The following is a 27,952-nucleotide window of genomic DNA, read 5'->3' as shown; positions in this document are numbered from 1 at the left end:
GAGGTCAGGGGTCTGGAGCACATGATCTTTGGAAAAGGTGGAGGGAATTGGGCTTCTTCAGCCTGGCAAAGAGGCTGGGGTGATCTAACAGCAGCCTGCAACTACTGGAAGAGCAGCTCCAGAGCTCATACAGTCAGACTCTTCTTGGTAGCAGTAATAGATACCACAAGAGACAATGGCCGTAAGCTGCAGAAATTAATCTTGGACATTCAGTTTTGGGAAATTCAGAATAGACATTAGAAAAAAATTCTTCCCCAACAGCACCATGCAGTCCTGGCAGAGGTAGCCAGAGAAATGATACATTTCCTTCCCTGAAAATTTTCAAAACCTGTGTAGAAAAATGCATGTTTGACCATATTGGGTGTTGGCAACAGCCATGCTTCAAGCAGGATGTTAGACTAGCAATCTCCAGAGGTCCCTTCCCACCACCGGTCCTGTGACACTCTGATGTACTTCATTACACTGTACCTCACTCAAACAGTACGTACACAGTACAGCTACAATTTGCTAAGCTGCCTGAAGGTTTAAGGACATGAAGTGATGTTCCACCTGTAACTGTGTTCCCACTCTAACAGAACAGTACACAGGGGTATGAAAAGCCAAGTTCAATTAGAGCTCCCTAAAAAGAAAGAATTCTCCCTAGTTTTCCCATCTAGCACACACCTTTGTTCCAGTTACACAATCAATAGACAAACACAATACGCTCCTCCTGCTTCCAAACAGCTGACAGCTAAATAGATTAATTGTAGTCATGTCACTACTATTGTTCTGCAGCTGGGGCCTTGGCCTACATCTACATGAGTGTTACATTCACAAGTACACCCGTGCTCTGGAACAGCTCTTGCTGCCACTTTAGTCAATGGATGCTCTGCAGGCAATTCAGAAGGCAGCAATATTAGATGGTCCCAGTACTGAAGCACATCCCTTCTATTTAAGTGACAATAGTTTGCCTACCTGTGGATGGAAAGAATAAAAACCATCAGTGTAACCCCTAATTTATAAAGAAATTGAGTAAGGATAAATGTAGTCATGATTCATCTATGTAAAGCAAGTAGAATTACATAGAAATAGCCTGAAAGATGTTGCTTTACAGTCAACTTTAGCATAATATCAACAACTTTGGGTAAATTAGACATCTTCTAAGAACTCATGAATACAGTTTGCACAGTATCATAGCTTACCAGAGATCCTACAAGTAACAGTCCTAGAGAAGCTAAAGACAGTAGGATGTATGATACCGCAACGCTCCCGATTCTAGTCAGGTCCTGTGAAACAACAGAATTGACAACAATTCAAAAATTATTTAGAGGCACAGTATAGCGTCTGTATGCATGTTCTTGGCAAACTGTGTATTTGTTTTTGGATTTCTCATGTAGTCATACCATACTCGTCTGGTACCACCAACAGAAAAATGCCAGGCAGAGAAGACTGGAACTGAAACCATCTCCAAGTCCCAGCATCTCAGAAGGTCTGAAAAACAGATTTCACTGTGAAGGCAAACAGGAAATCTGCTTCCTACCCTTATGCATTATCAAAATTGAGATCTGGATACACAATTCAGTTTTGCAGTCTGAACCCATTTTTCATTGCCATAGCCAGTGTAATTTTATACTGCGGCAAAGGGCTTTGAAGAAAGTTTACTACTGTTCCCGTGTTTGTGGGTCCTTACATAAAACCCAGTCACTGTTTTATACGTTTATAAAACACACATTTTATACGTTCTCTACACATTCTGTGAAACACCATCAGGTTCATTCACACCACTGGCAGGAAAATTCACTCTGATGCCTTAGTCATATTTAAGTACTTTAGAGTTCAGCCTATTCTCTAATGGGCTTCAGTGAGCAAGGAATTTTACTCTGTTTCTGAATCACTAGTACAGCTAAAGAGAAATTCAGAGTTAAGAGCTTTCATTTACTTATTTTAATGTCAGATTTCTTTGCCTTTCCTGTTTTCAAGTCTAAATTTGCACTGCAAATGGTGCTATAACAAACAGTCCTCAAAGATATACATTAACATCTGCACCAAGTCATGCTTGGGGTGTTCTTGTTCTGCATTCTAGGAATCAGTTTCCTCCATGCTGAACTCTTAAGTCAAAATCCTTTAAATCGGGTATTTTCTGTAAGAAACAATTTATTAATGACTGACCCACTGCAACTAAGATACAGACTATGCTCTACAAAGTGCTCCGATTGTGCATAATAAATCCAACTGAGAAAGGCCAAAGCAAAAGGGCTCCTTTCAAATAAACAAAAGAACAGGTGACATGCAGCTCATAAACATTGTTAAGTGAACACAAAGAACAGACTCCACTGTACTTCAGCCACAAGAGGCACTGAGTCAGATTTCCTATTTGTACTGCATAGCCTCCGCTACAAAGATAATGTACAATGAATCTAAACATTCTGATAGCAAATAGATTTTGCCTGACTTTTGAAAGTAGCTGCTCACCATTTAATTAAGTTCTGTCCACACTAGAGAAATCTGTACTGGGTATAATTACCCCAGTAATTTATCAGATGAATCATACTGGTATACATGTCATTATGTCATGGTGAGAAGTGAAGCATTTTACTGGTGTAGCCTTGTAGATATAATTGAATCTGTATACCTAGTACACCTGAAACACTTTTACTACACATAGACATGCTCTAAACGCTCAACAAAAATAGAATTTTGTGACTGAGTATCTTGTGATTTGCACCCTTTATGTGGGTTGATCCATTCTTCCAGAATTTAAGCTTCTATCCATCCTAATAAATTCAGTTCTGGTTCTTTCTTTACTGTGGACTAAATCTTAGTCGGATGATTTCTTACTGCATTATTTTCTTTGCAATCATTTGCACATTTTGAAAAATCTCCTGTTTTGATCTAATATCATAGCCAAAAATTCAGTCCTGTGTCTTGAAGATAAAATACGGACTTGTTTACAGAAAACTCTTTTCAGTGTTTCAGGACACACACACAATGCAGCAGTCACTATATTATATGGACTACATATGTATTATACTTTTAATCAGAAGGGGTATAGAAACAGCACCCAAGGCTACTGATATCAACTATATAATCAGAGAGGAGTAGAGGAACTTACCTCCCCTTGATCTGACAAAAGCTGTTTAAATGGGCTAAGCAAGTAAGACAGCAGGTCAAAGGCATTCTGAGCTGCTGGGATGGTCCCATAAGTGCTGTACCACAGCATCATGCAGAGAAGCTGTGCAATCAATCAGAAAATACATAATGAGCATCTCTCATTATACAAACATTCATTTTCATTTCAAGACTGCATAATTAACTAATTTAGCTTTCATTGATTTCATGTTGATCATCATTTCTGCTTTAAGAAGTCAGGTATTTTCTAGGCTGCAGCTTAACAAGAATAAAAAAAGACTGAAGGCTAAATGCTCAGCTACCATTAACTAGATGCGTATCACTGAATTAAGCAAGCTTACTCTGACCTACATGAGCTAAAGGATTGTCCATGGTAGCCTGCACATTAAAAGAGCAACAGATTTCTCTGACTTCTGAACTTTTAGCATTATTACTTTTAGATCAAAACTGGTAATTTGATGAGCTTTGGATGTCATTAAAAGACTATTAAGGCCTATTGTATACCATGCAAGGTTCTCACCAACAGCCATGTTCACATAGGTATCCCTATAAACAGATACACACGCACATATACATGTTGAAACATTTCATGTGAACCACTTAAGGTTGAGGCACACAGTTAAAACTATAAAGGCAACAATGTTATATTTAACAATTTCACCAAAAGATATGCCCTCATCCCTGCCCAGGAAGGGCACACTGCAACTTTAAGGGATACATCTCCCAGTCCACTTTTTAACAAGACAGTTATTTACCCCCACACATATCAGCTACAGAAGATGGATGTGTTGGGAGATGGGTCATTTGGCAAAGGAGGCATTTGCAGAGGGGCAGGGAACGGTACGGGAGTCTGGGACATCAAAAGGCAGGGGCTGTTTACAAAGCAAGGCTCTGTGAACTGGCTGCAGAAATGAGAAGACTGCAGCTATGTCCACTGCTACATCTACAATGAACGAGGAGGAAACCTCCCAGGCCAACAAAGCTTAAAAGAAGGGTCTCAGCATTTCAAAGCAATGACAAGCTGCCTTACCAGTATCTGAGAGAGGACAAACAGACACATGTTGTCTCCAGGCGTTAATCCATTCCACTGGGCAGGCCAACCAAGCAGTGCTGTTTTCTGGGAGGTTTTCAGGGACTGCTCCTTCTTGCTCAGCTGTCCTTGTCTTCCTTCAGCTTCATCCACTGACTCCATAACAGCTGGATTGGAAACACCTTCACGTGAAAATGACATGTGAAAGGAATGAATAGTATGTAACCTTGCAGCCACCGCAGAGCCTGCCAGGGCTATTGTTTTCCTAGAGACGATGGTTACCTCTCAGTTCTGCATCAGTAAGCGCGGCTCAGGATTGTGAGCGTCACACTCTATTAGTGCAGCTGTATTCACCTGCCTTCGTCAGAAAAAAGTGAGTGTGGGCGGATAAATTATTTTTCCTTTCTTTCTGGAGGTGCAGATTCTGGGCTTTGTTGTTAATAAATTCTCATTTACATCACTGCACCTTTTCGTTTCTACTTTCTAAAAGGAACCATCTGTGCTATTTCCTAGCGCTGTGCTTCTCAGTTACATGGTGGCAGAGAACCCATTTTGTCCTTCCCTGTTTCAATTTCTCTAATTCCCCTTATTTGTTTGCTTTGTCTAATTTGATTATAAATTTCTGAGGTAGACACTGCTTCACGTTAGGTGTCCAAATAGTGCTCAAGGGCTCTGGATTTTGGATGACTGTCCTAAGGCACTAATAACACAGACTTTATTCTAAAAACTTACTTCTTGGATGAATTCATACTCAATAGCTATTTAAAAATGTCACAATACTATTCCATTCAGTGGAAATATGCACTGGAGTGGCTAGTCCCTCAGTAACAGTACTTTGAACACAATGTGCAGATCTAAATTAATTCACAAAATAGAAAGAGTGACAGATCAGATCCATTTTATGGAAGTACTACTGATTTACATCCTTCTACATAAGGAAAGCCCCAAGACTGTTCTATGTACAACACTGTAGCCATAAGCCTAAGCCAGCCATCTGTGCTCCAGGGAAAGGCCACATCATTGGCCCTTTTGTGGTTTGTTGAGGTCAAGTTTCTACAAAATGTTTCTCTCATCAGACACTCCTCTAAATGTCTCACAATAGTAACTCTAAGTCAGATACACATCCATAACCTAACCACAGCTCCAACTGGGCAAATGAAACACAGGATCCGGGTACCAGCTGAGGGTCTGGCCACTGGTACAGTAATGATTCATTAAAATATCTCTTTTTGATTTCTAAAATACAAAAATGTGACAGTAGGCAGGAATAAGAGATGCTTATTCCCACTCGTGATTGTTCTCCCTCCCCTCCCTGAAACAGACCTTAGGCATCCATCCCTGCACAAGAGAAAAAGCAGTTTGGGAAATGCTGATGGCTTCCTCTACAAGGTTTTCCATTCCCACAGCTGCCCAACAGCAAGGAGCTCATGATTTAATAACTGGGGAGACTCAGAGATAACACAAGAAGCAGCATCTGCAAGGTACTACCAGGTACTTTCCCAGGAGCTCAGGTTACTGGTTTCTCATTTTCAAAATATCTCCAGTGAGTGTATGACAGGTAGCAGCCTCAGCAGGGTATGCTGGGTATAAGTGACTGTATGTAGCCTTTACACAGGTATTTCTCAGGAAGCACAGAGAATGTGCATCTAGACAGACACACATCCATGCACGGAAGAACTCAGTAATTTGCATAAACACTGTCAAAATGTCGTATTAAATACACGTCAATAAAACATGGAAAAATATGGAACTAAAAAGCTAAAACCAGATGTGTTAACAATCACAGCCTGTACTGCTCACAGCAGTAAAAATTCCTTCACTTTCTTCTATATGTCTTTAATGCTAGAAGACACCTGCTTGAAAATAGCACTTTTCAAAAAAAAAAACCAGTTTCTGGAATCTAGCTCAAGAGATCATGAGAGCTCCACCTCTCTGTCCTTCAGGCTCCAGCTGATAATCTACAGTCCATGGCAAACACTTCCAGGAAATAGAGCGCCCAGATGCACTCCTTGGTGTCCAGGGACACCAACCACACACTCAACACCTGACTTCTGATACCATGCTACATAGAGCTGGAGCCCAAGTTCTCCAGGAGAACAACATAGCAACCACATTAAGCAGCCAAAGTTAAGGCTGCCTAAATACTTTCAATGTTGACCTTTTATTTTTCATTTTCCATTATGTGCTAAAACTTCAAGTTGAAAATTTTCAAGCTTCCAAACTGCTTCATGCCTCACTGGATTTGGACACAAACTGAGGAGAAAACCTCTGTTAATGTTTGTAATTTTTTCTGCTATTTTTGCAGGATGTTTATGCACTGTATTTTGAAACAGGAATTTGAAATTTAGCAGGGACAGAATCTTGATGTCAGAAATTATTTTTGCCATCCATGCAAAAAGCCATGCACCTGTGGCTGAGATATAAACATTCAAAAATATCCAATTACATATCATTTATTATGGCTTACTCCTAAAGTCTCTAACCTTCTCCTTTCACTACACATCTTTTAAGTCCTACTTTTCCTTTCTCTGCATTAAATAATACACCTCTGCCCCTAAGAATGGCTAATGAACCCATTTACTGTTTTTATCAAATCCTAACTATTTCCTTTCTTGGATATCCCTTCTCAAAGTTCAAGATAAAATGCACACAGAGAACTATAACATCTTTGTGTAGACAACCAGAACAAGGAGCAAGGACGTACAGATTTCAAGCTCAGCTTTCAACTATTTTCTATAAGTTACAACGTTTCTATGTTTCAAAAGACATTTTTTTAACTGACCAAAAGCTAATCCACCTGCCTTATGCAGCAGGTAAACAATTTCTTTCTTTTGTATTTGTGACAGCCTGAGATTTTACAAGGTCACTTCTCTGTATGTTGGAAACAGAATTCTGATTCTAGTATGACAACATGAAGGCCACTAACCATCCGCCTTCTGGAACAAAGAGGCCAAAGTTAGGGGACTGCTCTGTGTCTGTAACCATGGGGATCGATGCCCAGAAGCCAAATTCCTGGTATTCCAGTGTTGTCTAGCAACAGCTGTACAATTCTGGGAGTCACATTCTCCTTCTTATGACTGCCCTATATGAAGGACAATAGACTACTTCTACTTTCAGTTATTTTCACTGCATAAGGTAGAGATCTGCTCTGTGGACCTAGGAGCCCAGAATTCCAGCTCTGCTGAATTGATGCAGTTCAGCTGTTATCCAAAGGTATTTTCACTGATACAGTCAAAGACAACAGGGGCACCAGGGCAAGAATAATAAACAACTGTCTGAATTCATACATGTAAGCATATAGCTAAAGATTCATGCCTTGGGTATACAAAGAAAGTGCTTTGGATTAATTAAAGTCCACTCAAAAATTTGGTACTCCAAATCACAAAAGATTAGATTTCAGCAAATGTAATTCTGCCCACTTAGGGTTCTGTATTGATTTAACTATGTCAGGTTTAAGCAATACTTCAATTACCATTCACAAGTCATCTTGCAATCCTATATTCCTGTATTATTTGCCCTTATGGTTTGCCTGGTTTCTTGCAGTGCACAGATTAGGTAAAAAATGAGTGAGACACCAGTAAAGTTTTCTTGTGTCAAGGTCAGTGCAAATGTCTTGAGACAGCTGACAAGGATGACTACATCCCAGAGGAGTGAATTAAACCTCTCCTCTGCTAGTGATTTGACTGCCAGTGAAAGCGAACCATCCATGTAATATCCTTCTGAATTTTCCTGCATTGTGGAGACTGGGATTCAAGTTCCACTTATGCTTTGATGCAGGGCTATGCTTGCTAGAAAAAATACTTTGGCAGAAGAATTAAACACACCTCACATCTGTAGCAGCCATATGGCCTGTTAAACCAACCTGAAATTTCAAAACAGCACCATAAACTTAACCTCATCCTCACTGTTTAGGAAATGAACTTTCTGGATCAAATCAGTGATCCATTCATCCTGCATTCTTTCCTTAAAAATAGTCACCAAGTACAAGCCGCCAAAAATAAATGGCACAACATTTTGCTGTGCAATAATCTATACAGGGAAACACCTTTGTTCACTCACAAGGTAACAACTGGCTTCTGTAACTCAGACAGTGTCCATTTTAAAACCCCTGTGCCTCCATCTCTTTCTTTTTCTCACTTCATATGTGGGTACATAAAAGGTGAAAGAATGAAACAAGAATACCTATATACACTCTCAAAAAAACATCTGCTTAGAGTACTAAACTAACTGAAACACTAAAAGGCACCATAGTGATGATAAGTCAAGAATGCCTTGCAGTAACAAACATGTGACGATCCAATCGAATGCTGCTGTGGGCGAGGCATCAACAGCTCTGTAACCCCACCAACTCATAGAGACCTTAGAGAAAAAGAAAACCAAACAAAATTCCCCAGGGATATGTATCCTGGCTGTATTTTCTAATGAAGTTAGCACTTTAAAAGGAACTTGTGTCTTTTCTTGTGCATGGGTGCTAATGCTCAAGGAATTGACACAGCTCTGTTGGCAAACTTAACAATGTATTTCTGGAATGAAAAAATCCTTACCAAAAGGATTTTTATAATAGAAATAGAAATTTTCAGCAATGAAAATACAGTGGTTACGCAGTTATTAGACTTTTACTTACATCCATCACACTGCACCTGTGGGAATTTTGCTTCTGGAGGATTGGGAAGTACTGCCTTTTCACTAGGATATACAAAATTTGTATTTCCACCATTGGAAATACAATACAATACAATACAATACAATACAATACAATACAATACAATTGTATTTCCAGCATTCCACCATTATGGTAATGATGGCTTCTTCGTAATTTGTGCTGGAATCCCTGAGCTCTGTAGGACAACCTGCCAGACACACAAGATAGAGGGAAAAATGGAGCTCATCTGTTCCAGCAACTCTCATGCTGCAGCAGTCAATGCACCACAGCAGCTCAGCTGCATTGTCCCATATTTGTTTTACATGTGTAGAAACCCATAACCCTCTGAACCTGTCCGTATCTTCATGATGGCTGTGCATGGCAAGAATTTACTCTATAAGAAGGAATGACAGTGTGGAACCATTGCAAAGTATGAACATGTCAGCAATACTTCACATCCATCAAGATTACCAACACTTCACACCAGAGTCCTAAATCCACATACAGCCTCCACATCTTCAGGTATCAAAATGCAGCTGCCTACTGAAAACAGTCCCTGAGCTCCATTTAACTGCTAGGGAGAGCTGCTATTGATTAGAGGCCAGTAGATGAATGTATACTGCTCATATGGGTCTGCAAATCAGTTTTTTATTGTCACATACACCTAAACTGTATATGCAGGACATAGCCCTTTGGCATTCTACTTCACATATCTGGTCAAGACCTTGTAAATCTGCAGGTCCTAAGGCACGATGCTTGCAGGCAAGCCCAGATGCTGGCAAGACACATCAAAGCTGAATGAGCTGCCTCAGAGTGCTCATGAACAAGAGATAGCTTGTGCTGGAGGGTAAAAAGACAACCCATCAAATCAAGGAAAGGAGCTTTAGGAGAAAGATACTGGCTGAGAAGACAAGACTCTCTTTTGCACTGCAGTGGTATGGGAGTAAGTGGGTAAGAGGATGGGGACCTTTCACACTTGCACGGCAAACACAACTTGTCTACTTACATTTCTCTTTCTCTCTCTGCAGGAAATCAACCGGTGGATCACTATTCTACAGCTCAGAAACTTTTACTGAACTTCTTTATAACTAGCCAATCTCAGATATTAAGGAGCCAAGTGTAATGACAGAAGCTGCATTGTTACTGTCTAGAGATAGATGCAATTCACCACCTAGGAAAGTCTGTTTTTTCTTGATGGCCTCTGCACCTCCAACTCAATTGACAAGTTATGTTAAAAATTACACTCAAGAACTAATAAGCTATGTTGAAAGCTGGAAATGCTATTTCCAACACTTACTGTTATCCTAAGAATGCATCCCTTTCTCTCTGGCTCCTTTATTAATTTATTTTTTCCTTCCCAGTCATAATATGGTATTGACTACTACTGCTCTGCTTGATCCCTGACCTGCTCTGTTAACAAGCAACTCCTGGGTTGATGCGCGCATCAAGATGAATGTAGCTGCTCAAAAGCTCTCAAGTGACACTGTTTCAGTCTCTCCAAAGATACCAGAGCACAGCACCCCCCCATTCAGGGTTTTGATTTGTTGGGGGGCGGAGCAGGTTCTACATTATCTACATCAACCAAAAGGAAAAAAGTTAATCTGAAAGATCAAACTCTGGAACACAAGTCTGGAAAATTTGGTGACAATGATACACACTACAGCTTTAAAACTGACCTTTTAGTAAATGCGACCACCGATACAAAGTGTCTACCTGCCATTGCTCAGTCTATAGTGAAAAATCAGCGTCCTCCCTTCTGAAAGAAACACAGAAACTGACAATACCACAACTTTTTGCATTATTACAAAACAGCTTAGAAAGACACTGCAATGGCACCTTCTTATTATTGAGAAAAAGGTTAATTTACCCTTGTGTGACAGAGGACAACCCACAGATATAATCAATTATCCTTTGCACTCGCTCGTCCGTGAGTGGCAGTTAGCATGCTTAAAGCCAGCAGCCTTGTTCGAAGAAAGGAAAATGTTCTCTGTGGAGTTCTTAAAACAACAGTTAAAAGCTTAAGCTTAAGCTTTTATTAAACTGGAGACTTGCACTTTTCAAGCTCAGCTGCTGCTTAAGCCAAGCTCTGATCACCAAAATGGAAAGACACATCAAGAGAAAAAGAAAGCAAGGAGGAAAGTCACACAGAAAATCTGTGAGGAAGCCAGGCAGCAAATTGAAGACTACATATTTCTAGCCCAATGCTTCTCCCTTTTCACTAGCAACATTTTTCACAAACTTGAAGAAACTTTCCTCTCTACTTGAAATAAGTTCTGCTGAAAAGAATACACAGCCCCTTCTCCCTGTTGGTGAGCTCTGCAGCTCTATCCATAAATGGCCTAATTCTCATCTCTGAGGGAACAGGAACCTGATGCCAGAGCGTGCGAGGAAAATAGTTGCCTCTCTACTCAGCAGAGCTCCCTGGTGAACTGCTGAGTCACACATTTTCTCTGCATTCGTTTTCACACTGCTCCCACTCAGTCCACCTGCCACTTCATCTGGGCTGGGTGGGAGGAAAGAAAAAGAGGTGAAGTCAGAAAAAACGTTCATGTTCATCCAGGCCCATTATTATGATACTGCAGGGTCACATATAAAAGCAAGCCTGCAAGCTGCAAGGGATGGAGAAAAGAAATACCACATTGCAAGACAAACTGCCTCCCTCTCGTTATACAAGAGAAGACTGGCCAGCAAATAAGTTGTAAAACTCATCTGATTCCAAATCAGTCACTGATGTTATGTGCTTGCTGATATGTTCTGCAGATTTCAGGTCTTGAGGTTTTCCCTCTTCTCTGTGGTTCAGAGGAGCTTTCAAGCTGTTGTGATTTTTTCAGCAGTCCAACAGGTACTGTGTAGTAACTGACTGGCTGCCACAGGGAAGTGTCACAATGATAAGTGCCAATACCATTTGGATAGATCCTAGCTCCTAAGGGCATCTTCAATGGAGTTGTTGTAGTGGAAATGTCCACCAGCCCCAAACTTTCATCAATCAAGAAGATGAAGAGAAAATCTTAGCCATTTTCTTGCAGCTTCCATAAAATCCAAGTGTAACAGGAGCCAACATCTCCTGCTACCTATTAAGTTCTTATGCAGAAAAGGGACTCTGCTCTCAGTGGTGGGATACACATTTATCACGGTTATAGAAGGTCCAGATTTTTCTTAGGTTGGGCTGTAGATACAGAAACATATCTTTATTTAAATTATCAAGGTAGTAATTTTTTCCATAATTAGATTTCTGGACAGTACAGTTTATAGGTCATGAAAAAATAAAATGCCTAGAAGCTTTCTAGTTTATTAAATCAATGATTTGAAAAAGTGCTTCTGAAACTGACTTTTAAATTAAACTAGGACAACTGATTAATTTTCAGACTAATTCTGAATGTACTGCTACTGTTAGTATTCAGTAGAAAAACTGGGGGCTTGTTAGGAACTAAATAAGGGTTTTGTTTCATGAAGTAGAATTAGCTATTCAAAAAGTAAGCCTGTCTTTCCCTGTAAGAAAGAGTCTTTTCTTAGGTAATGCTCATGCTTCTCAGTAATTCTTCTGGTGCAAGTCCGTTTGCTTGAAAACGTGCTTGCACTGTACAGGCCTGAAGTGCAAAGACAAAACGCAGTCTGAGAAGAGCTTAATGACATCGTGTTAACAATGCCTTTCTGTATCAACTTCCACTCCCCACCTCCTAGAGTGGCTCATCGCTGTGTTGATTAAGGAATAGTTCATGAAAAAATATAAACACAGGGGAAAACAAATATTGGAAAGAAAAAAGCAAAACTTAAAACCTTCTCAAAGTTCCCTGCCTCCATACAGTTTTTCTTTACAAATAATCAAAAGTACAAGACAGGTTTCTGGACTATGAAGTCATCCTTGAAGAGTGAAGGATGCAGCCTGCCACCAGAGACTCTGTTTCACTGAATGGTGGGACTGGGAGACTTCATTTGAGCTGCCATCAAACTCTTTCTTCCTGAAAGAAACCAGATGCTCAAGCCAGCACTCCTCCCAGACCCAGAGTCCTATACAGTGCTATTGGCTGCTTAATATATCCAGCCCACCTAGTGACAAATTAACTTATTTGATCATCTCACTGAATATCCAGTCTGTAATAATTCATATGAAAAGGAGTTGGCAAGGACAAAGCAATTCATGACACACTTGAGTGACACTGCTCTAGATCAGGTGTAAGCCTCACTTACATGGGAGGAAGTAGAAAACAAAATCGAGCTCTATGCTCTAGAAAGACAGGCCTCCCAGTTCAGTGAAGACAAACACAAGGAACCATCAAAAGCAGTAAGGGACCATCAGATAAAGCAACCATATGGGAAGTATATGATAGCTACTGTACCATCTGCTGGGGCCCAATTCTCCTCAAATACTCATTATAAACTTCTATGGCTCTGCTAATAATGGGGGAGTTGCTCCTAATTTCCAGTGTAAGATTAGTTATGCCCTTGTTCACACACAAATCGTACTCCCACTATAATGTCAAATATGCAAGATGTTTATTCTTAACGCCTCTACTAATGCTTACAGGTCTTAAACACAAGTTGGGTTGTTAAGCACTGTCCTTTTTCCTTTTCTCCTGTGAAACATGTCCAAGTTAAAGTTAAAAGATATGCTATTTCTCATGGCAGCTAGGGCCCTTAGAGCAGTGTTTGCTTTGAAACAATTAAAATATTAAATATGGTGTCAAGTTACAGCTCTTAAAAAATGAATGCAGACCCTCGGCAGGCAGAGACAGTGAATATTATCTTCTATCACACCCACACATAATTAGCATTTGCCATGTTTCAATCAGGGCTCTATTCAGAGCTTCTTTTGTTTTTGCGCAAGGCTATTCCCTCCTTTCCTATTAAACCCAGTTACAGAAGGTCCATCTGATTACCATCTAACAAGTCCATGCATTTTTTTCTTTTTTTAACTAAAGAATACATTTCTTTGTTATGCTGTTTCCTTCAGTGAAAGTTTTCAAGTGCCTGGTGATAATTTCGGAGGTCCCTTCAGCTTTCGTAAACAGACTGCAAACTGACTTTCAGTGGACTTGGTTGTCCTAAGTTATTCCCAGCCTGCAAACTCCCTTTAACAATGAAAACGGAAACCCACAAAGCAGCTCTGTAATTCCACAGTTACTGAGCTACAGCTTTGACTGCTCAGGGATCAGCCTTGCACAGACAACATAGCCCGGAAAAACTTCCAACAGCACAATGATGCTGATTGAGATGTACAGAGTTGAATTCTCTTTCTGAAACAGGATAACCAACTCTCCCCTCCCAAACCAAAATTATCAGTTTTGTGCCTTTAGCTACAGGACACACTTAAAAGTGCCTGAATGCATAATTTAAATGCATTTAAAATGCAGCAGCAATCATTTAAAACCAGTCAAACAGCCTCTGTGATAGAAGAGTGAATTTGACAATTAAATAAGCACATTTTGGTTTCATGCACTTTTAAAAGTATTTACTAGTAATACTCCTACCATCTGAATTGGTGTTAGCACACTTGCACGGCTTGGAAAAAAAGCGTATTTCTTCTCTTAAATGAATAACTTCTGCAGTTCCGATGCTAATACTATTTTGTGTTTCTAGTTTCTTTTCAGTGACTTCCTAGCCTCGTGTCCGGCAGGTATTAAATCTGCTTTCTGCTCTGGTGAATGAGAGGGTTGGGCCTTGAAGCAGATGGGTGCTATGCTGGCTTCCTGCCAGCTTCAACTGTGAATATTTTGATGTCATTCATTTGGGTATAGCCTGCTTTACTATGTGACTAACATCTTGTGCCCTGGAGCCTTCAGCAAAAACAGTTAGGAAAGCCACTATCACATTCAACATTTATTTCAAAGACATTCTCTTTCCTGAGCAAAGTAAATTGTATCAAGACCAGACTCAACAATCATCTTCAGCCACAAACCTGATACATGCCTCAAGGCTACTATCCCAAATAAGAGCATTCCACTTCCTTTTATGCATTCAGAAAGGCTATGCTTGCACTGCTTGCCTTCCTTAGAAAGCAATGGTAACATAATTCAGATACTGTAACTTAGGCTCCAGAATAAGCACTTGTGTAGATAAGGGTGTGGACATCTAGAAACAGGATGTCCATGCTCAATTTTAGCTCCAGAGTGCTATTTCCACCCAGGGCTACTCCATTATGGGTCCAAATGCAAATCCTCCACAATTAAATATTATTGCTTCCAGCTCAGTGCTTGCTACCTCTGTAACTACAGTCTCTTCATATTAAGGACATACTTAGATTATTAAAATGTCATAAGTCTCATTAATCTCTCCTTCTCCCTAGCTGACCACATAGCAGCACAAAAAAACGAATAGTGTACATAGAGGAAAGTAACAGTCCACTCTGCTTACTTGAGTCTAGCCTATATGGGTTCTTCTGCTGTGCTCATCATCATGGATACACAAGCCTTAAGTAGTGAACTAAAAAAAATACAACAGCTTGCCTTCTCATCCTCTTCCCAGTGAGAGAACATGCACAGAGCAATGTTTTGTCTAGACAGATAAGCAGACATGCATGAGTTGTTACGGATCTATGTCACAGAAGGTGAGATGAGAAAAGCACACACTTAGGATGAGCTCTGTAATTATTCTAGGAAGATTCTGCACCAGTTGCCTGCAGTCATGAGCTTGATTCTACAAAACAATCCAAAGAAAAAAACCTCTCATGGACACATGCATCCCAAGGCTCCGCTTGATCTCTGTTGACTGTACCTCATACCACACAGCCTCATGCTGTTACCTTAGCAAGACCTGACATTAATCAGCAGGTCTGCAAGGCGGTAAGCAAAGTTCTGTGGAGGCATCATTTGGGATTCTGGATCAACACAGCATTTCTACTTCCAGCTTCAGGATCAGCTAGCATAGGGAATTTTGTTACGTACTCCAGCAAACCGTGCAGAAATGCTCTTCGATACCTTAGACCAAGACCATTCTGGAGAGGACTTGAATATGACTTGATGTTACATGGAAGCAGGTCGCAGGTATACTGCATTTGTGGTAGGCAGAGCCACCAAGGAGGTACACTGAAAACCTCCTATTGCTACAGGTATAAAAGGTCTCACAGTATCTCCTGCTCTGAGGACAAAAAGATAGCAAGTTATTTTACCACTTCATCTATGCAACACAAATTGAAACTATTCAGAAACATTCTTTTCTCAAGCCTTGATTAAAACTTTTCTTCCTTTTCAAGAGCTCCCAATTTCATAACATTTATAATTCGGATCACTACAAAAGCACCAAACATCCCCTTACGGACTCTGCCTCCATGCTGAAACACTGCTGTGTATATAATATATTTTGCAATACAGGTGGTCAACTGCCTTCCATAGTGCATTCCTTATGAAGTGTGGGAGACAGTTACGTGTCAGGGAAACAAGATTTCATCCACACAGCTCTATTCCTGCTATGCTATCCAGAACACTTCATCTGCATTAAGTGCACATGCCAAACACCTCATACCAAGTCTCTTCTCACACTGAGGTATACACTTGACTTCAACATGAAGAAGTTAAGCCTGCACTGAGTAATATTGTAAACCTCATTCTTACCTTTTAAGGATCAATGCAGGGCTTTCAAACCCATGGCACCTCTATCTTCCTCCACAGGGGCCAGATGCTACCAGAAGATTATTTCCTTGCACCCGTCAACTCCCAGTGACAACTATGTGCAACACACTCTCTCTTGGTCCATTTTCCTGAAGAAAGCAATAATTATGCTGGGGAGATCATAAGCAGATTGAACAAGAAAGAGTTATGTTGTATGCAAGGCCCAGGTAGAAGCACTGTGATCTATTTCAGATATGCTGAGTGAAGACACAAAAGATGAATCAAGGAAATATCAAGTCCTACTTTTGGGGGATAATTATAATATCATAGTCCATCCTCTCAACTCTACAGATCTTGAAATGGTCTTATCAGGTGAAAAGACAGAGCATCACTGAATCCATAAGTGCACCCAACAGGAACAACACTTTAGTAGCATGCAGAAAAACCTAAAGAAGAAAGGAAGCTTCACCTAAGAGCTGGTACAGAAGCATCTTCTCCTATGAAAAACAGTACAGGCTCTTCAATGTCCTGGCAAAGGACATTCAGAACCTGCCAATATCAGGCAGCACATGGCAGTACAGTAAGCACACAGGGTGCTGAAAGAGGCCATTCTGTGAGCCTTTCCATGAACATGACAGAAAGAAAAATTACCTATTCTGAAAAAACTTTATTTATCATTGCCTTCCACAGAAGGCATAAAAATGGAAGGCATTTAGTGTCCTTCAGGAGCACAATCTCTCTTCCTGAAAGCCTGCAAAATTGGTCAGATGAAACTTTTACCTATTTCGGCAGGAATGTTGCCTGTGCAAGGAAGTTAGGACTAACCCTTGCAGCCTAATCACCTCCCCTCCTATTTCAGGGCTAAGAACTAGGAGATCTTTTTCTGACCCTCTATTCTGCTCTCATGAGACCCTACCTGGAGTACTGCATCCAGTTCTGGGCCTTCCAAAATAAGAAGGACATTGAGCTTCTGGAGCAGGTCCAGAAGAGGGCCATGAAAGATTATCAGAGTGCTGGAGCACCTCCCCTACAACGACCAACTGAGAGAGTTGGGGCTGTTCAGCCTGGAGAAGAGAAGCCTCTGGGGAGACCTTATTGAAGGTCTTCCAGTTCCTGAAGGGGTCCTATAGGAAAGCTGGGGAGGGACTTTTTAACAGGGCAGGTAGTGATAGAACAAGGGGGAATGGTTTTAAACTGGAAGAGGGTAGATTTAGACTGGATATTGGGAAGAAATTCTGTACTGTGAAGGTGGTGAGACACTGGCACAGGCTGCCCTGGGAAGCTGTGGATGCCCCCTCCCTGGCAGTGTTCAAGGCCAGGTTGGACAGGGCTTTGGGCAACCTGGTCTGGTGGGAGGTGTCCCTGCCCATGGCAGGGGTTGCACTGGATGAGCTTTAAGGTCCCTTCCAACCCAAACCATTTTATGGTTCTAGGATTCTTCATACGGGGAAGGCAAAGGCATTCAAACTTCTAAAGACTTTGCAAAGCAGCAACTTTGGACTGTCATTTGAAGGTCGTTCTCCAACATACAGTATTTATCTGCCTATTGTCAAACAACTGCTGGAGCAGAAAGGAGTTTTAATAGAATATGTTAGTTAATTAAATCTGGAACATAAATGGGTTTTTCATAACACTGTGGCATTGTATCTATGAAAAGCAATGAAAAAATGGTTCTATTTAAAAGTGGTAATAGCTGTAGTCTTTGAACATATGCTTAATGAATAAATCTGTTAGGAAAAAAGGCCTGTGTGTATTGGAGCAGGGTAGTATGTTTGTTCTCACTCAAAGCGTGCCATGATGGCAATAATCAACAGCAAATGGCCTCTATTGTCAGCACTAAAGAAAATTCCATTTGGCCATTTACTTGCAGGTGAAATTGGGTTTTTGCTTTTAAATAACACATTCTTCTAGCTAAACAGCTGAGTTGAAAATAACGCAATGCCAGATTCATATTATTAAGGACACCTGATAAGCATTCATGCTCTTTGGTAGGTGCAAAGAACCACAATATAGTAATATCCAGGCAGCTTGCTACCACAGCATGGGGTGCAGCATGCAAGAAGCCAAATAGACTACAGTGAAGAGGCATTCAGATCCCATGGTGAGAACAGTCTAACAACCCAGTACTAGCACATATCGTAGTGGTGGGTGCAGTTTCCAAGATGAAATTATATAGTACACAGTGCAACACAAAACCTGAACAGAATAGACTATTTAAAGCTTACATGATAACCAGAAAGCTATGATGGTGAAGCACATGAGAACAAAATCTATTTGGTTTCCCTTTCCATGAGCAGGTGAATGAATCTATTAAGCTGGTTGATTTGTTTGTGAATTAAGTATGGACAATATCCATAGTTAAGCCACAGCTGGCTGGATATTTTTAAAGAAAGCTCGACAGATGTTGCTAAAATGTACCCCAAAAGAGTCAAACGTGTCAATGTTAACTCAACTCCTGTCCTCCCAAAAACTCTCCTCACAGAGTGCCAGAATCTCTCTTCTCTCCACTAAATCTGAGAGCTGAAGCTCCTCCTCCTCAGGCTCCTAAGGAAGGTTCACTAAGACAGACTCCCCTTCCTGTTCTTTCCCTCAATAACATGATTTAATACGTCTCTTTCTTTGCAACATAGCCCGATCTTAATTGGAAGGCGCATTTTGTGGTGAAAGGCCCATGAAGAACTCCAAGGTTGCATTCAACCAAATTCCTAGGGCAACACACTACAGCTGAAAATCTTAACAAACAGGTGAGACCATGCCATGATAACCTCTACTTTGACAGCTCTTCCTGGACAGCAAGGTTGGGAGACTGCTCCTCATTACTTTTGAGCAGTTAAGCACGATTCAATGCCTGCTCTCCATCAGCTCTGCTAACTTCTCAAACCTTGCAGTCTCTCCCCTTTCCTTTAACAGCTTTTCCCTGTGAACACGCAGAGCAGATCCAGACTAACAAAGATCAAGAGATCATGAGTAGGTGTAAAGAAATAAGAAGATGCACAAAGATAAAGCAATTCTCAGGTTCTCAAGACTTCTTTTCTGAAAGGAACTGTGATTCAATGAAGAAAACATACCATCATTAAAACCTCTAATTCTTGGAGATGGTATTTCCCTTCCACCCTCTTCTTAATGCTGTCCTTACTGAAATACTGTTCTCATTGAGGTTTCCTGCATTTTCCTATGGTGACAAAGATGTCACCAGCAGGCATAAGGAAAGCATGAAACCTCAATCTGCAGACTGTTAAGGTAGAGGTCTAGAAAGCATGTTTTTCAAAAGCAGTAGAGGTTTGAGATACTGTGACAACAGACATTAGACTTCCAAAGGGTGTTTCGCTTTCGCTAAAAAGACATTTTATAAGACTCTTGCAAACAGAAACATCAGCAAGTTTCTGTTCTCAATATTTTACTAGGTTGATTTTCAGCTTATTTTAGCATGTAGTTACATGTTTAGTTTGTCCATTAATCAACCAGTTAGTCCATCAACCCAGTGACCACACGGCATGCAAAAAATCTGGTATATAACAATGTGCCCAATTCAAAACACTGCACTATTTTGGATCCCACATCCCTGAAACAGATCCTTTGGTATATTTGACCTCAAATTTGTTTGTTCTATGACAGTAAACCAGGTTCTCCAAAACTCCTCTCATCAGATAACATGAAAGATGAAAGCTTGACAACAGACCAGCAGCAACAAGCAGAGAAAGGAAAAGATAAAATAAAGGTGACAAAAGTGACAAAAGAAGGTGTGAGTATGTTTAAGAATAACGGAAACGAGAATATCTGATGAGAGAAGAGATGAAAGGAGGAAAAGAAATACAAGGCCATAGAAGAGAAGCCCACAGGAGGAGGAGTGTGAAAGCCTGGCAGAAGGACTGAGTGGAGACTAAAAACAGCGTCTGGCAGTAGCTCAAATCAAACAAGGCAGCATATGCAAGCAGTGCAGTACACTAAAAACTTCCTTTCTCTTGGGGATTAAGTAACCTCAGAGTTAGGGTAGAGAGTCTTCCCTCTCTCTTCTCTGGAATACCTTGCTATAAACTCTGAAGCATGAAAAAAAACCTAGTTAAATCCTTCTGTGTTTGTCATTTCACAATTGCCACTGTGCACTCTTCATGGAAATTTTCAAAGGTAAAGCTGCAGAAATCAGACATTGATTCTGATTGGTTTTTCTAGTGGAAAACTTGATAGTGGGTACCTTCTCCCTAAATTATTTAGGGCATCAAGAGGCCTGATTTTCAAAATCCCCAGTCCAGCCACATAGGACCTCAGTTCTGCTGAAACAGCTTCAATTGTTTTTGATAGTATGGGCCTTAAATCCATTTGCAAAAGCAAAAAAGGTGGGAGCTACATACAGAGAGACAACAGCACAGGAGGGGAAGACTGCTCTAATATGAATGGTGAAAGAAAGACTGACAGAACAGTCCTGAATAATCCCTGGAGGAGACTAACAGCCCAGGGATACTATTTTGCTGGCTGCATAGTAGTGAAGACACAGTAGAATGTACTTTTACCTTGGACTCAGGATCTCAATCTCTCTAGGGACTGCCAGAAACTGTAATAAAAAATAAACTCTGTGATCCACCTTTGAAATACATCTGCCTACTTCTGCTAGCTCTCATGGGTCATACCATATGAAGTATGCCTCAATGTCCTGTCTAGACATACTCATGATTATTGATAAATCTTTAAACTTTTCAAGTGATGTTCTTGTATTAAGGTCCAAAGACTGAAACCAAAACAAATAATTGGTGTGGTCAATTGAACACGAATATGTGAGTCCAAAGTCAGGTGCACTTCACTTCATTTGGTTATTTTTTCATTGCAAGTATAGTTCAGCATTATCAAGTATACAAGAAGCAGCTTCATCTTACCAATTCGGAAAAAAATCCCAAGCCAATCTGTCACTGCAACTGGAAATGCACTGTTTGGGAAAGAAAGAGGCAGGGTGGAATGCACCTGGAGGGAAAACAATGTACATCCTTGTGGAAATCTAGGAAAAACTCACAGCTGCAGGTGAAGCAGCAGCATAGCGGTTGGAATACCTTGCTGTGGAAACCCAAATCACAAGCTGGAGCTTTGCACCAAAACACTGTGCTAGATCAGCCTGTGTATATCTTCTACGTGGGCTGTTAGGTTGAGGATGACAACACACATCACCTCACAACACACCACTACAAACTGCTGTTTGCAGAAACGTGTATGCTCTAATCCAGTTGATGTGGCCTGCTAGGCTTTCTGAAGTTCAAGATAAGCCTTTGCAGCAGCTCATAATTTGAAAATGCATACTCCACCAATACCGAACTGTCAGCATTGTCAGAGACCACCCAGCTTCATAGTTTTCTAGTTACAGCAACATGATGAATTGCAATCTCTCCACAGTGACCTAGAAAGTCACTTAATGATACAGAGACCCAGAGACATGCCTGCAAATGGATTCTGTTGTGTTTTCACGCAGGATGCCTGAAAAGGTGACCAAAGGATTCCAAATTCCACTGGAACTTCACCAGAAAACAAATACTCAGTTTCCTTAAATGCCTTATAAAATCCCAATCTGAATAACAGAATAGTATCTTTGGTACTAAACAAAAAGATATCCTTGACATTGTGACTGCTGTGCTGGGCTAATGGAGCTGGCACAGGAATAAGTATACACTGGGGGACGGCGTCAAAAGGTTCAAGGCTCTGTAAGCTACAAAGGGCAGTTTGCCAGTTATACCTCTTACTGGGTATGGAGGCAAGAAAACCATTTTATGTGCAGGGCAGAAGGAGAAAGAACAGCATCAAATCAACTCACTTGCCACCTGTCCAGCTTTAGAAAGGATCAAGTAGAAGAAGAATTAACAAAAATGCCTAAGAACTTGTCTAGCCCTTCGTAAAGGTATGCCACACACACACACAACAATCTGCCAAATGTCACCTTCCAAGTCATTGCTTTCCTTTAAGATCTTGACAAAGGCAAAATTTTGCTATGCGTATTTACCCATGTTACCCACATAGCACATAACACACGGTAGATGCCTGTTACCAACATATTTAATCCATTGGTAAACACTAACCTTTCCAGCAATGGCTACTTTTCTTTTGATTTTCTTTGTTGTTGCAACTGACATTTTCACCACTTTTACCTAGCGTACTGTGAATGCCACTTCTTCATGATCTCTAATGGAACAGAAAGAAAAACAACCTTACAAGAAAATGGGTGAGATATTTCATGCCAAAGTCAAAGTGGCTTTTTTCATGGTACTATTTGCATTCCACATACAAGCATATGGTTAGCCAAACTCTGCTCATGTTACTAAACAAACATTTCATAAGCACAAATCTCTTTCTGAATCAAGCATTTGTTAGAAATGCTGACTACTGTTTATAAATACCACAGTGAAATAATGGAAAGTCTATGTAATGAAAGCTCAATGTGAAATGAACAGTCTCTAAACTTGTATTCATCAAACCATTAAGTAAAGAAACCAATCTCTTCTTCCTTCCGCTATCTTCCCAGAGAAGTGTTCTTTCCACTGAGAGTATATCACTATATTTTATTTCTCAAACGGTAAAAACAACATAGAGTAAGACTAAGGCTTCCTTATTCATTTTGCTCTTCTTTTTGTAAGAAACCTCCCTGAAGTCATCAGGATTACTTGTGGCACACTATCAAATGAAACAGGGATGACAATCTGACCCACAAGAAACAACAGTTACACTCTCATGCATTACAGATAGCCAATACCTTTCTTAAAGTTCTTTGAAGGCAAACTGTCTTATATAATCCTGAAAGAAACTGTACTAAAGCAATAAGGACTGTATAACTGGCACATGATAATTTATCAAATAGATACTTGTCAAAAAGACTGATTTTTAATTTAACTCTATGTTGAAATCAAGGTCCCTGTAGATCCAGTGCATGTTGGCACTCCAAACTACCTCATTTTTGCCATCTCTCTGATTTTTAGATGCTGTTCAGAGATGAACTGAGATTTTAATCAGTTTAATTTTCTACAGTGTTGAGTTTCGTGTACACATTACAGAAGAAATTTGCTTTAACAAAGATTTAACTGAAAGACCTCAACTTCAAACTGTCAACCCAAGCGCACACTCCTTCAAAAATAGCGCATTAATTTTGCTCATTCCCACGGACTCATGTGACCTCTTTTATCTGTATCCTGTATCTGTTTTCTACCCACAACACAGCAGCTAATGGCTACGTCACACAGCTACAGCAAAACTTTTCAAGCCATCCAATTTTATTTCACTCTGCACCCTTTTTGCTTTGCGTGCTACATTGGACATGAGCACATGCAAAATCTAACATGAGGCAGTATTGTGAAATAAATAGCCTTCTGGTTACTCAAAATTACCATCTTTCAATCTAGTCCATCATCTTATGGTTTCACCGTCTCTTTCCATTGGTTGGCACAAACATATCCTAAGAGTTTCCCAAGGCAATTTTCAGAATGTAAAAGTGAACACTGGTTTAATATCTGCCCTCCAACCCTAACCAAGCAATGCATTGTAAGATTCTCAATAGCTCACATGCCCTACAATGAAAACAGTATTTGCTTCTGATGTGTTTTACTGATTGCTCAATTTAGGCACAAAAACACTGGAAACCTTCAGCCATGTTGTACATAGCATTATCTGCAATACTAATGTTTATTAGTATGTCTGGGACAGCTGAACAGAATGATACCCTTAACCAAACTTGAAACAAGGGTCAGCACAGGTCCTGTGACAATGCCTGGACAATGACTTTTACATCAAACATTTATTGGAACATCCTCCACCTACTTTAAATACCTGGATTTACATTTCATACACCATTTCCTGAGCCTTCACTCAAGTTTTTATCACTGGTATTTTCTAATTGTCCTTGCCTCTTGTGCCAAAACCAGTCTGTTCAGCCACCTCAGCCTGAAGCCTTTCCAGGATACTTTTTCAGCAAGCGTGCTTGCCAGAGACAGCCTATACAGACAGACTTTCTTCCACAGTTCTTTACCAAGGCTTCCATGCTGACAATTTTCTGCTAACACAAAGGCAAGTCCATGACCTTCAGCTCACATTCAGTTGGAAAGCTTTACCACAAGTTGTTTTTTGTTTTTTCTAACTATTCAGCTTTGATGTCACATGATAAATGGCTGCCGATCTTTTCTTTCTCCCCTCCCACACCGGGTTTTTCCAGGCGAAGCTTTTCTGCAAGGCAGAACTACCCACGCCTTATTCTGCAATAAAAACAAAACTGTTTGAAAAACTTCCCTTTGTATTGCTCACATATAAAGAGTAAGCCAGTATCACTGCTGAATTAAAGATCTTTTTGACAAACAACTTGCAGGCTATGTGCATGAACACATGATATTTTGCCAAGCAGAATTCAAAGGAGATGAGGAGAAGCAGATAAAAAGGGGAACAATTCTCCTAGGACAGTGTCAAGGCCTAAGTGAAAACAAAAATGGAAGAAGTGAAGTCCCATTTAAACCAGAAAAAAAAAACACCAAAAACAGAAGGGAAAAAAAACCAACCCATTACTCTACCAGAACTATTCGCACATTTCCCCTCAAAGCAGACATATTGGTGGACAGGAAACAGGAAGTGAAACGTGAAAGACTTCTGAATATACTCAGTGTCTGTAAGAATCATATACTGGATTTATAGCGCTTTTAAAAAAAACAAACAAAAACAAAACAAACACAAACTATCCAGTTAAAAATAAGGGGGATGTGCGTATAGTTTCTACGTTGGTGGATGGATCATATTCACTCATGGTTTAACTCCATACTTTTAACTAAATTGTACTCCAAATTTCAGTACAGGGATACATTTGAGAAACTGCAAAGTTATTTCCTAATTCATTATTTTGTATAACTGGTAGAATTGCATTTACAATTTGCTTTGAAATTCATATAGTCTATGATCACAAAGTTCAGGTAACATACAACATCATGTTTCTATTTATGCTAAACTATCAAGAGTAAGTGCTATGAGGCAAAAAGTGCATGTTTGCCATTTACTGCATGTTTGTATGTGACCTAACACAATGAGGCTTCTAATTATCTGGCACACCTACACATCACCTCAATATAAAAGTAAATAATACTGATCTTTTATGGCCTAGGGTTAACACTGGCCTTGAAGGATCTGGATTAGACTGCTTAACACAGAGCCTGTAAAGAACACCAGCATGAATCGCTGAGCTTATAGAAAGGAAAGCACATCCTTTCTGCCATCAAATCAGTGACAAGCATTGACTATCAGCTGGCCAAAGCTGACACATATCTAATCTGTAATGTGAACACCCAGGAGAAACATCTGTAGGTTACCTGAAGTTTCTGAGGACTCTTATGTAAGTAATAAAGGATCACAGGTCATAAGGGGCTTTTCAGAAGTAAAGCCTACAGCAGACGGAATGAACTCATTCACCTTACAGCTTGTTCGCATATAGAACGTGTTTGTGTCCTCCAAACACTCCCTAATAAAGGCTTTCAGCATCCTCTTTCCATAAGCTGGGCCTCCTTCACTGTGTGGAGTTGATTCCAAAGGTGCGCCTGTATCAGCTGAACTGGCTTCTGCACTGTACAACTAAACAACTAAAGATGAAAATAGTCTGCAAGAAATCTGTACCTGCTAAATAGTATGAAAGGCTGGTCCAGTGCAGCATTAAGGAATATTTAGGCTGTGACCACAAGGTAAATAGATCAGCTTTCTAACCAATAAGAATAAAAAAGGTTTATCTACATCAGACGCACGACTGAAAGTCTGAAGTCCAGTAGCTCTAAGAGCCTTCATTGCACAGAAAGCAACTAGAATGTATTCAGCTCGGCCCAGGGGCACATGAAGAGCAAGTTGAGAGCTTGTGGGTAAGAATTAAGGGGCAGGCTAACATGGGAGACACTGTTGTGGCTGTCTATTACAGGCCACCTGATGAGGATGAGAAAGTTGATGAGGCCTTCTACAAACAGCTGAAAGTAGCCTCACAATCACAGGCCCTGGTTCTCCTGGGGGACTTCAGTTACCCTGACATTTGCTGGGAAGGTTACACAGCCAGGCAGACACAGTCCAGGAGGTTCCTGCAGTGCACTGATGATAACTTCTTGACACAAGTAGTGGAGGAGCCAACAAGGAGAGGAGTGCTGTTGGACCTTGGACTGACAAATAAGGAGGGACTGGTTGAAGATCTGAAGCCTTGGCTGAAGCAACAAGAAGACAGTGGAGTTCAGGATCACATGCCGTAGTCACAGAACAACAAGCAGGATCACAACCTTGGACTTCAGAAGGGCTAACTTTGGCCTCTTCCAAGGAACTGCTTGGAGGAATCCTATAGGATGGGACATTAGACAGTAGGGGAGCACAAGAAAATTGGTTAATATTCAAGCACCATTTCCTTCAAGCTCAAGCTTGGAGCATCCCAATGAGTAGGAAATCAAGCAAGAGAGCCAGGAGACCTGCATGGCTGAAGAGGGAGCTACTCAGGTAACCTTGGAGATAAACTCAAGTGGAAGAAGGAAGCTTACAGAACATGGAGGAAAGGGGTGACCACTTGGAAGAAATACAAGAATGTTGTCAGAGCACGTAAGCATGCCACAAGGAAAGCTAAGGCCCCCTTAGAATTAAACCTACCAAGGGAGGTCAAGGACAAGAAGAAAGGCTTCTTTCAAGCACATTGGAGGTAAAACGAAGGCTACAGAAAATTTGAGACCACTACTGAATGAAGTGAGTGCTCTGGTGATGGAGGATACAGAGAAGGCAGAGTTACTGAATGCCTTCTTTGCTTCAGTCTTTACTGTTAAGGCAGGAGTCCCAGACCTTCGAGACCACAGAGGAAGTCAAGAAAAAGGAAGACTTTGCCTTGCTTGAAGAGGACTGAGTTAGACAACAGCTGAGTAAACTGGACATCTAAGAATCCATGGGCCCCAATGGGATGCACCCACAAGTACTGAGGGAGCTGGTGGAGGTCACTGCTAGGCCACCATCTTTCATCATTTTTGAAAAGTCCTGGAGAACAAGAGAGGTTCTGGAGGACTGGAGGAAAGCTAATGTCACTCCAGTCTTCAAAAGGGCAAGGAGGACCCAGGTAATTACAGACCAGTCAGCCTCCACTCCATCCCTGGAAAGGTGATGGGACAGCTTGTTCTTGGCACCATCTCAAAGCCTGTCAAGGAAAAGAGGGTTATCAGGAGTAGTCAACATGGATACACCAAGGGGAAGTCAAGCTTGACCAGTCTGAGAGCCTTTTACAATGGCATAACTGGATGGATTGATGATGGGAGGGCAGTGGATGTGGTCTACCTTGACTTCAGTAAGGCTTTCAACACCGTCTCCCATGACATCCTCACAGCCAGCTTAAGAAATGTGGATTGGATGATTGGACAGTGAGGTGGATTGGGAACTGGCTGAAGGGCAGAACTCAGAGTTGTGGTCAGTGGGGTGGAGTCTCGTTGGAGGCCTGTGTTCCTCAGGGGTCAGCAGTGCGTCCAGCCCTGTTCAATATATTCATCAGTGACCTGGACGATGGGACAGAGTGTACCCTCAGTAAGTTTGCTGATCATACAAAGCTGGGAGGAGTGGCTCACACACCAGAAAGCTGCGCTGCCATTCAGTGAGACCTGGACAGGCTGGAGAGTTGGGCAGGGAGAAACTTAA

General features: G+C 40.8%; 1 protein-coding gene across 1 annotated transcript in view; it reads right to left on the bottom strand.

Annotated features, from left to right (window-relative positions):
* The window catches only part of PTPN5 (protein tyrosine phosphatase, non-receptor type 5 (striatum-enriched)), an 82,398-nt gene that overhangs the window by 34,133 nt on the left and 20,313 nt on the right, over positions 1-27,952 (bottom strand). The window contains exons 2-4 of the mRNA XM_010190793.1: positions 4,139-4,320; positions 3,092-3,211; positions 1,182-1,265 (exon numbers count right to left, since the gene is read on the bottom strand). Of these exons, the coding sequence (XP_010189095.1) occupies positions 1,182-1,265; positions 3,092-3,211; positions 4,139-4,300 (366 nt within the window). The 5' untranslated portion in view covers positions 4,301-4,320. The remainder of the gene's footprint in view (positions 1-1,181; positions 1,266-3,091; positions 3,212-4,138; positions 4,321-27,952) is intronic.

Source organism: Mesitornis unicolor, unplaced genomic scaffold (genome assembly GCF_000695765.1).
Source record: "Mesitornis unicolor isolate BGI_N332 unplaced genomic scaffold, ASM69576v1 scaffold1178, whole genome shotgun sequence".
In the NCBI taxonomy this organism is placed as follows: Eukaryota; Metazoa; Chordata; class Aves; order Mesitornithiformes; family Mesitornithidae; genus Mesitornis; species Mesitornis unicolor.
This window is presented reverse-complemented; position numbering and strand designations above follow the sequence as displayed.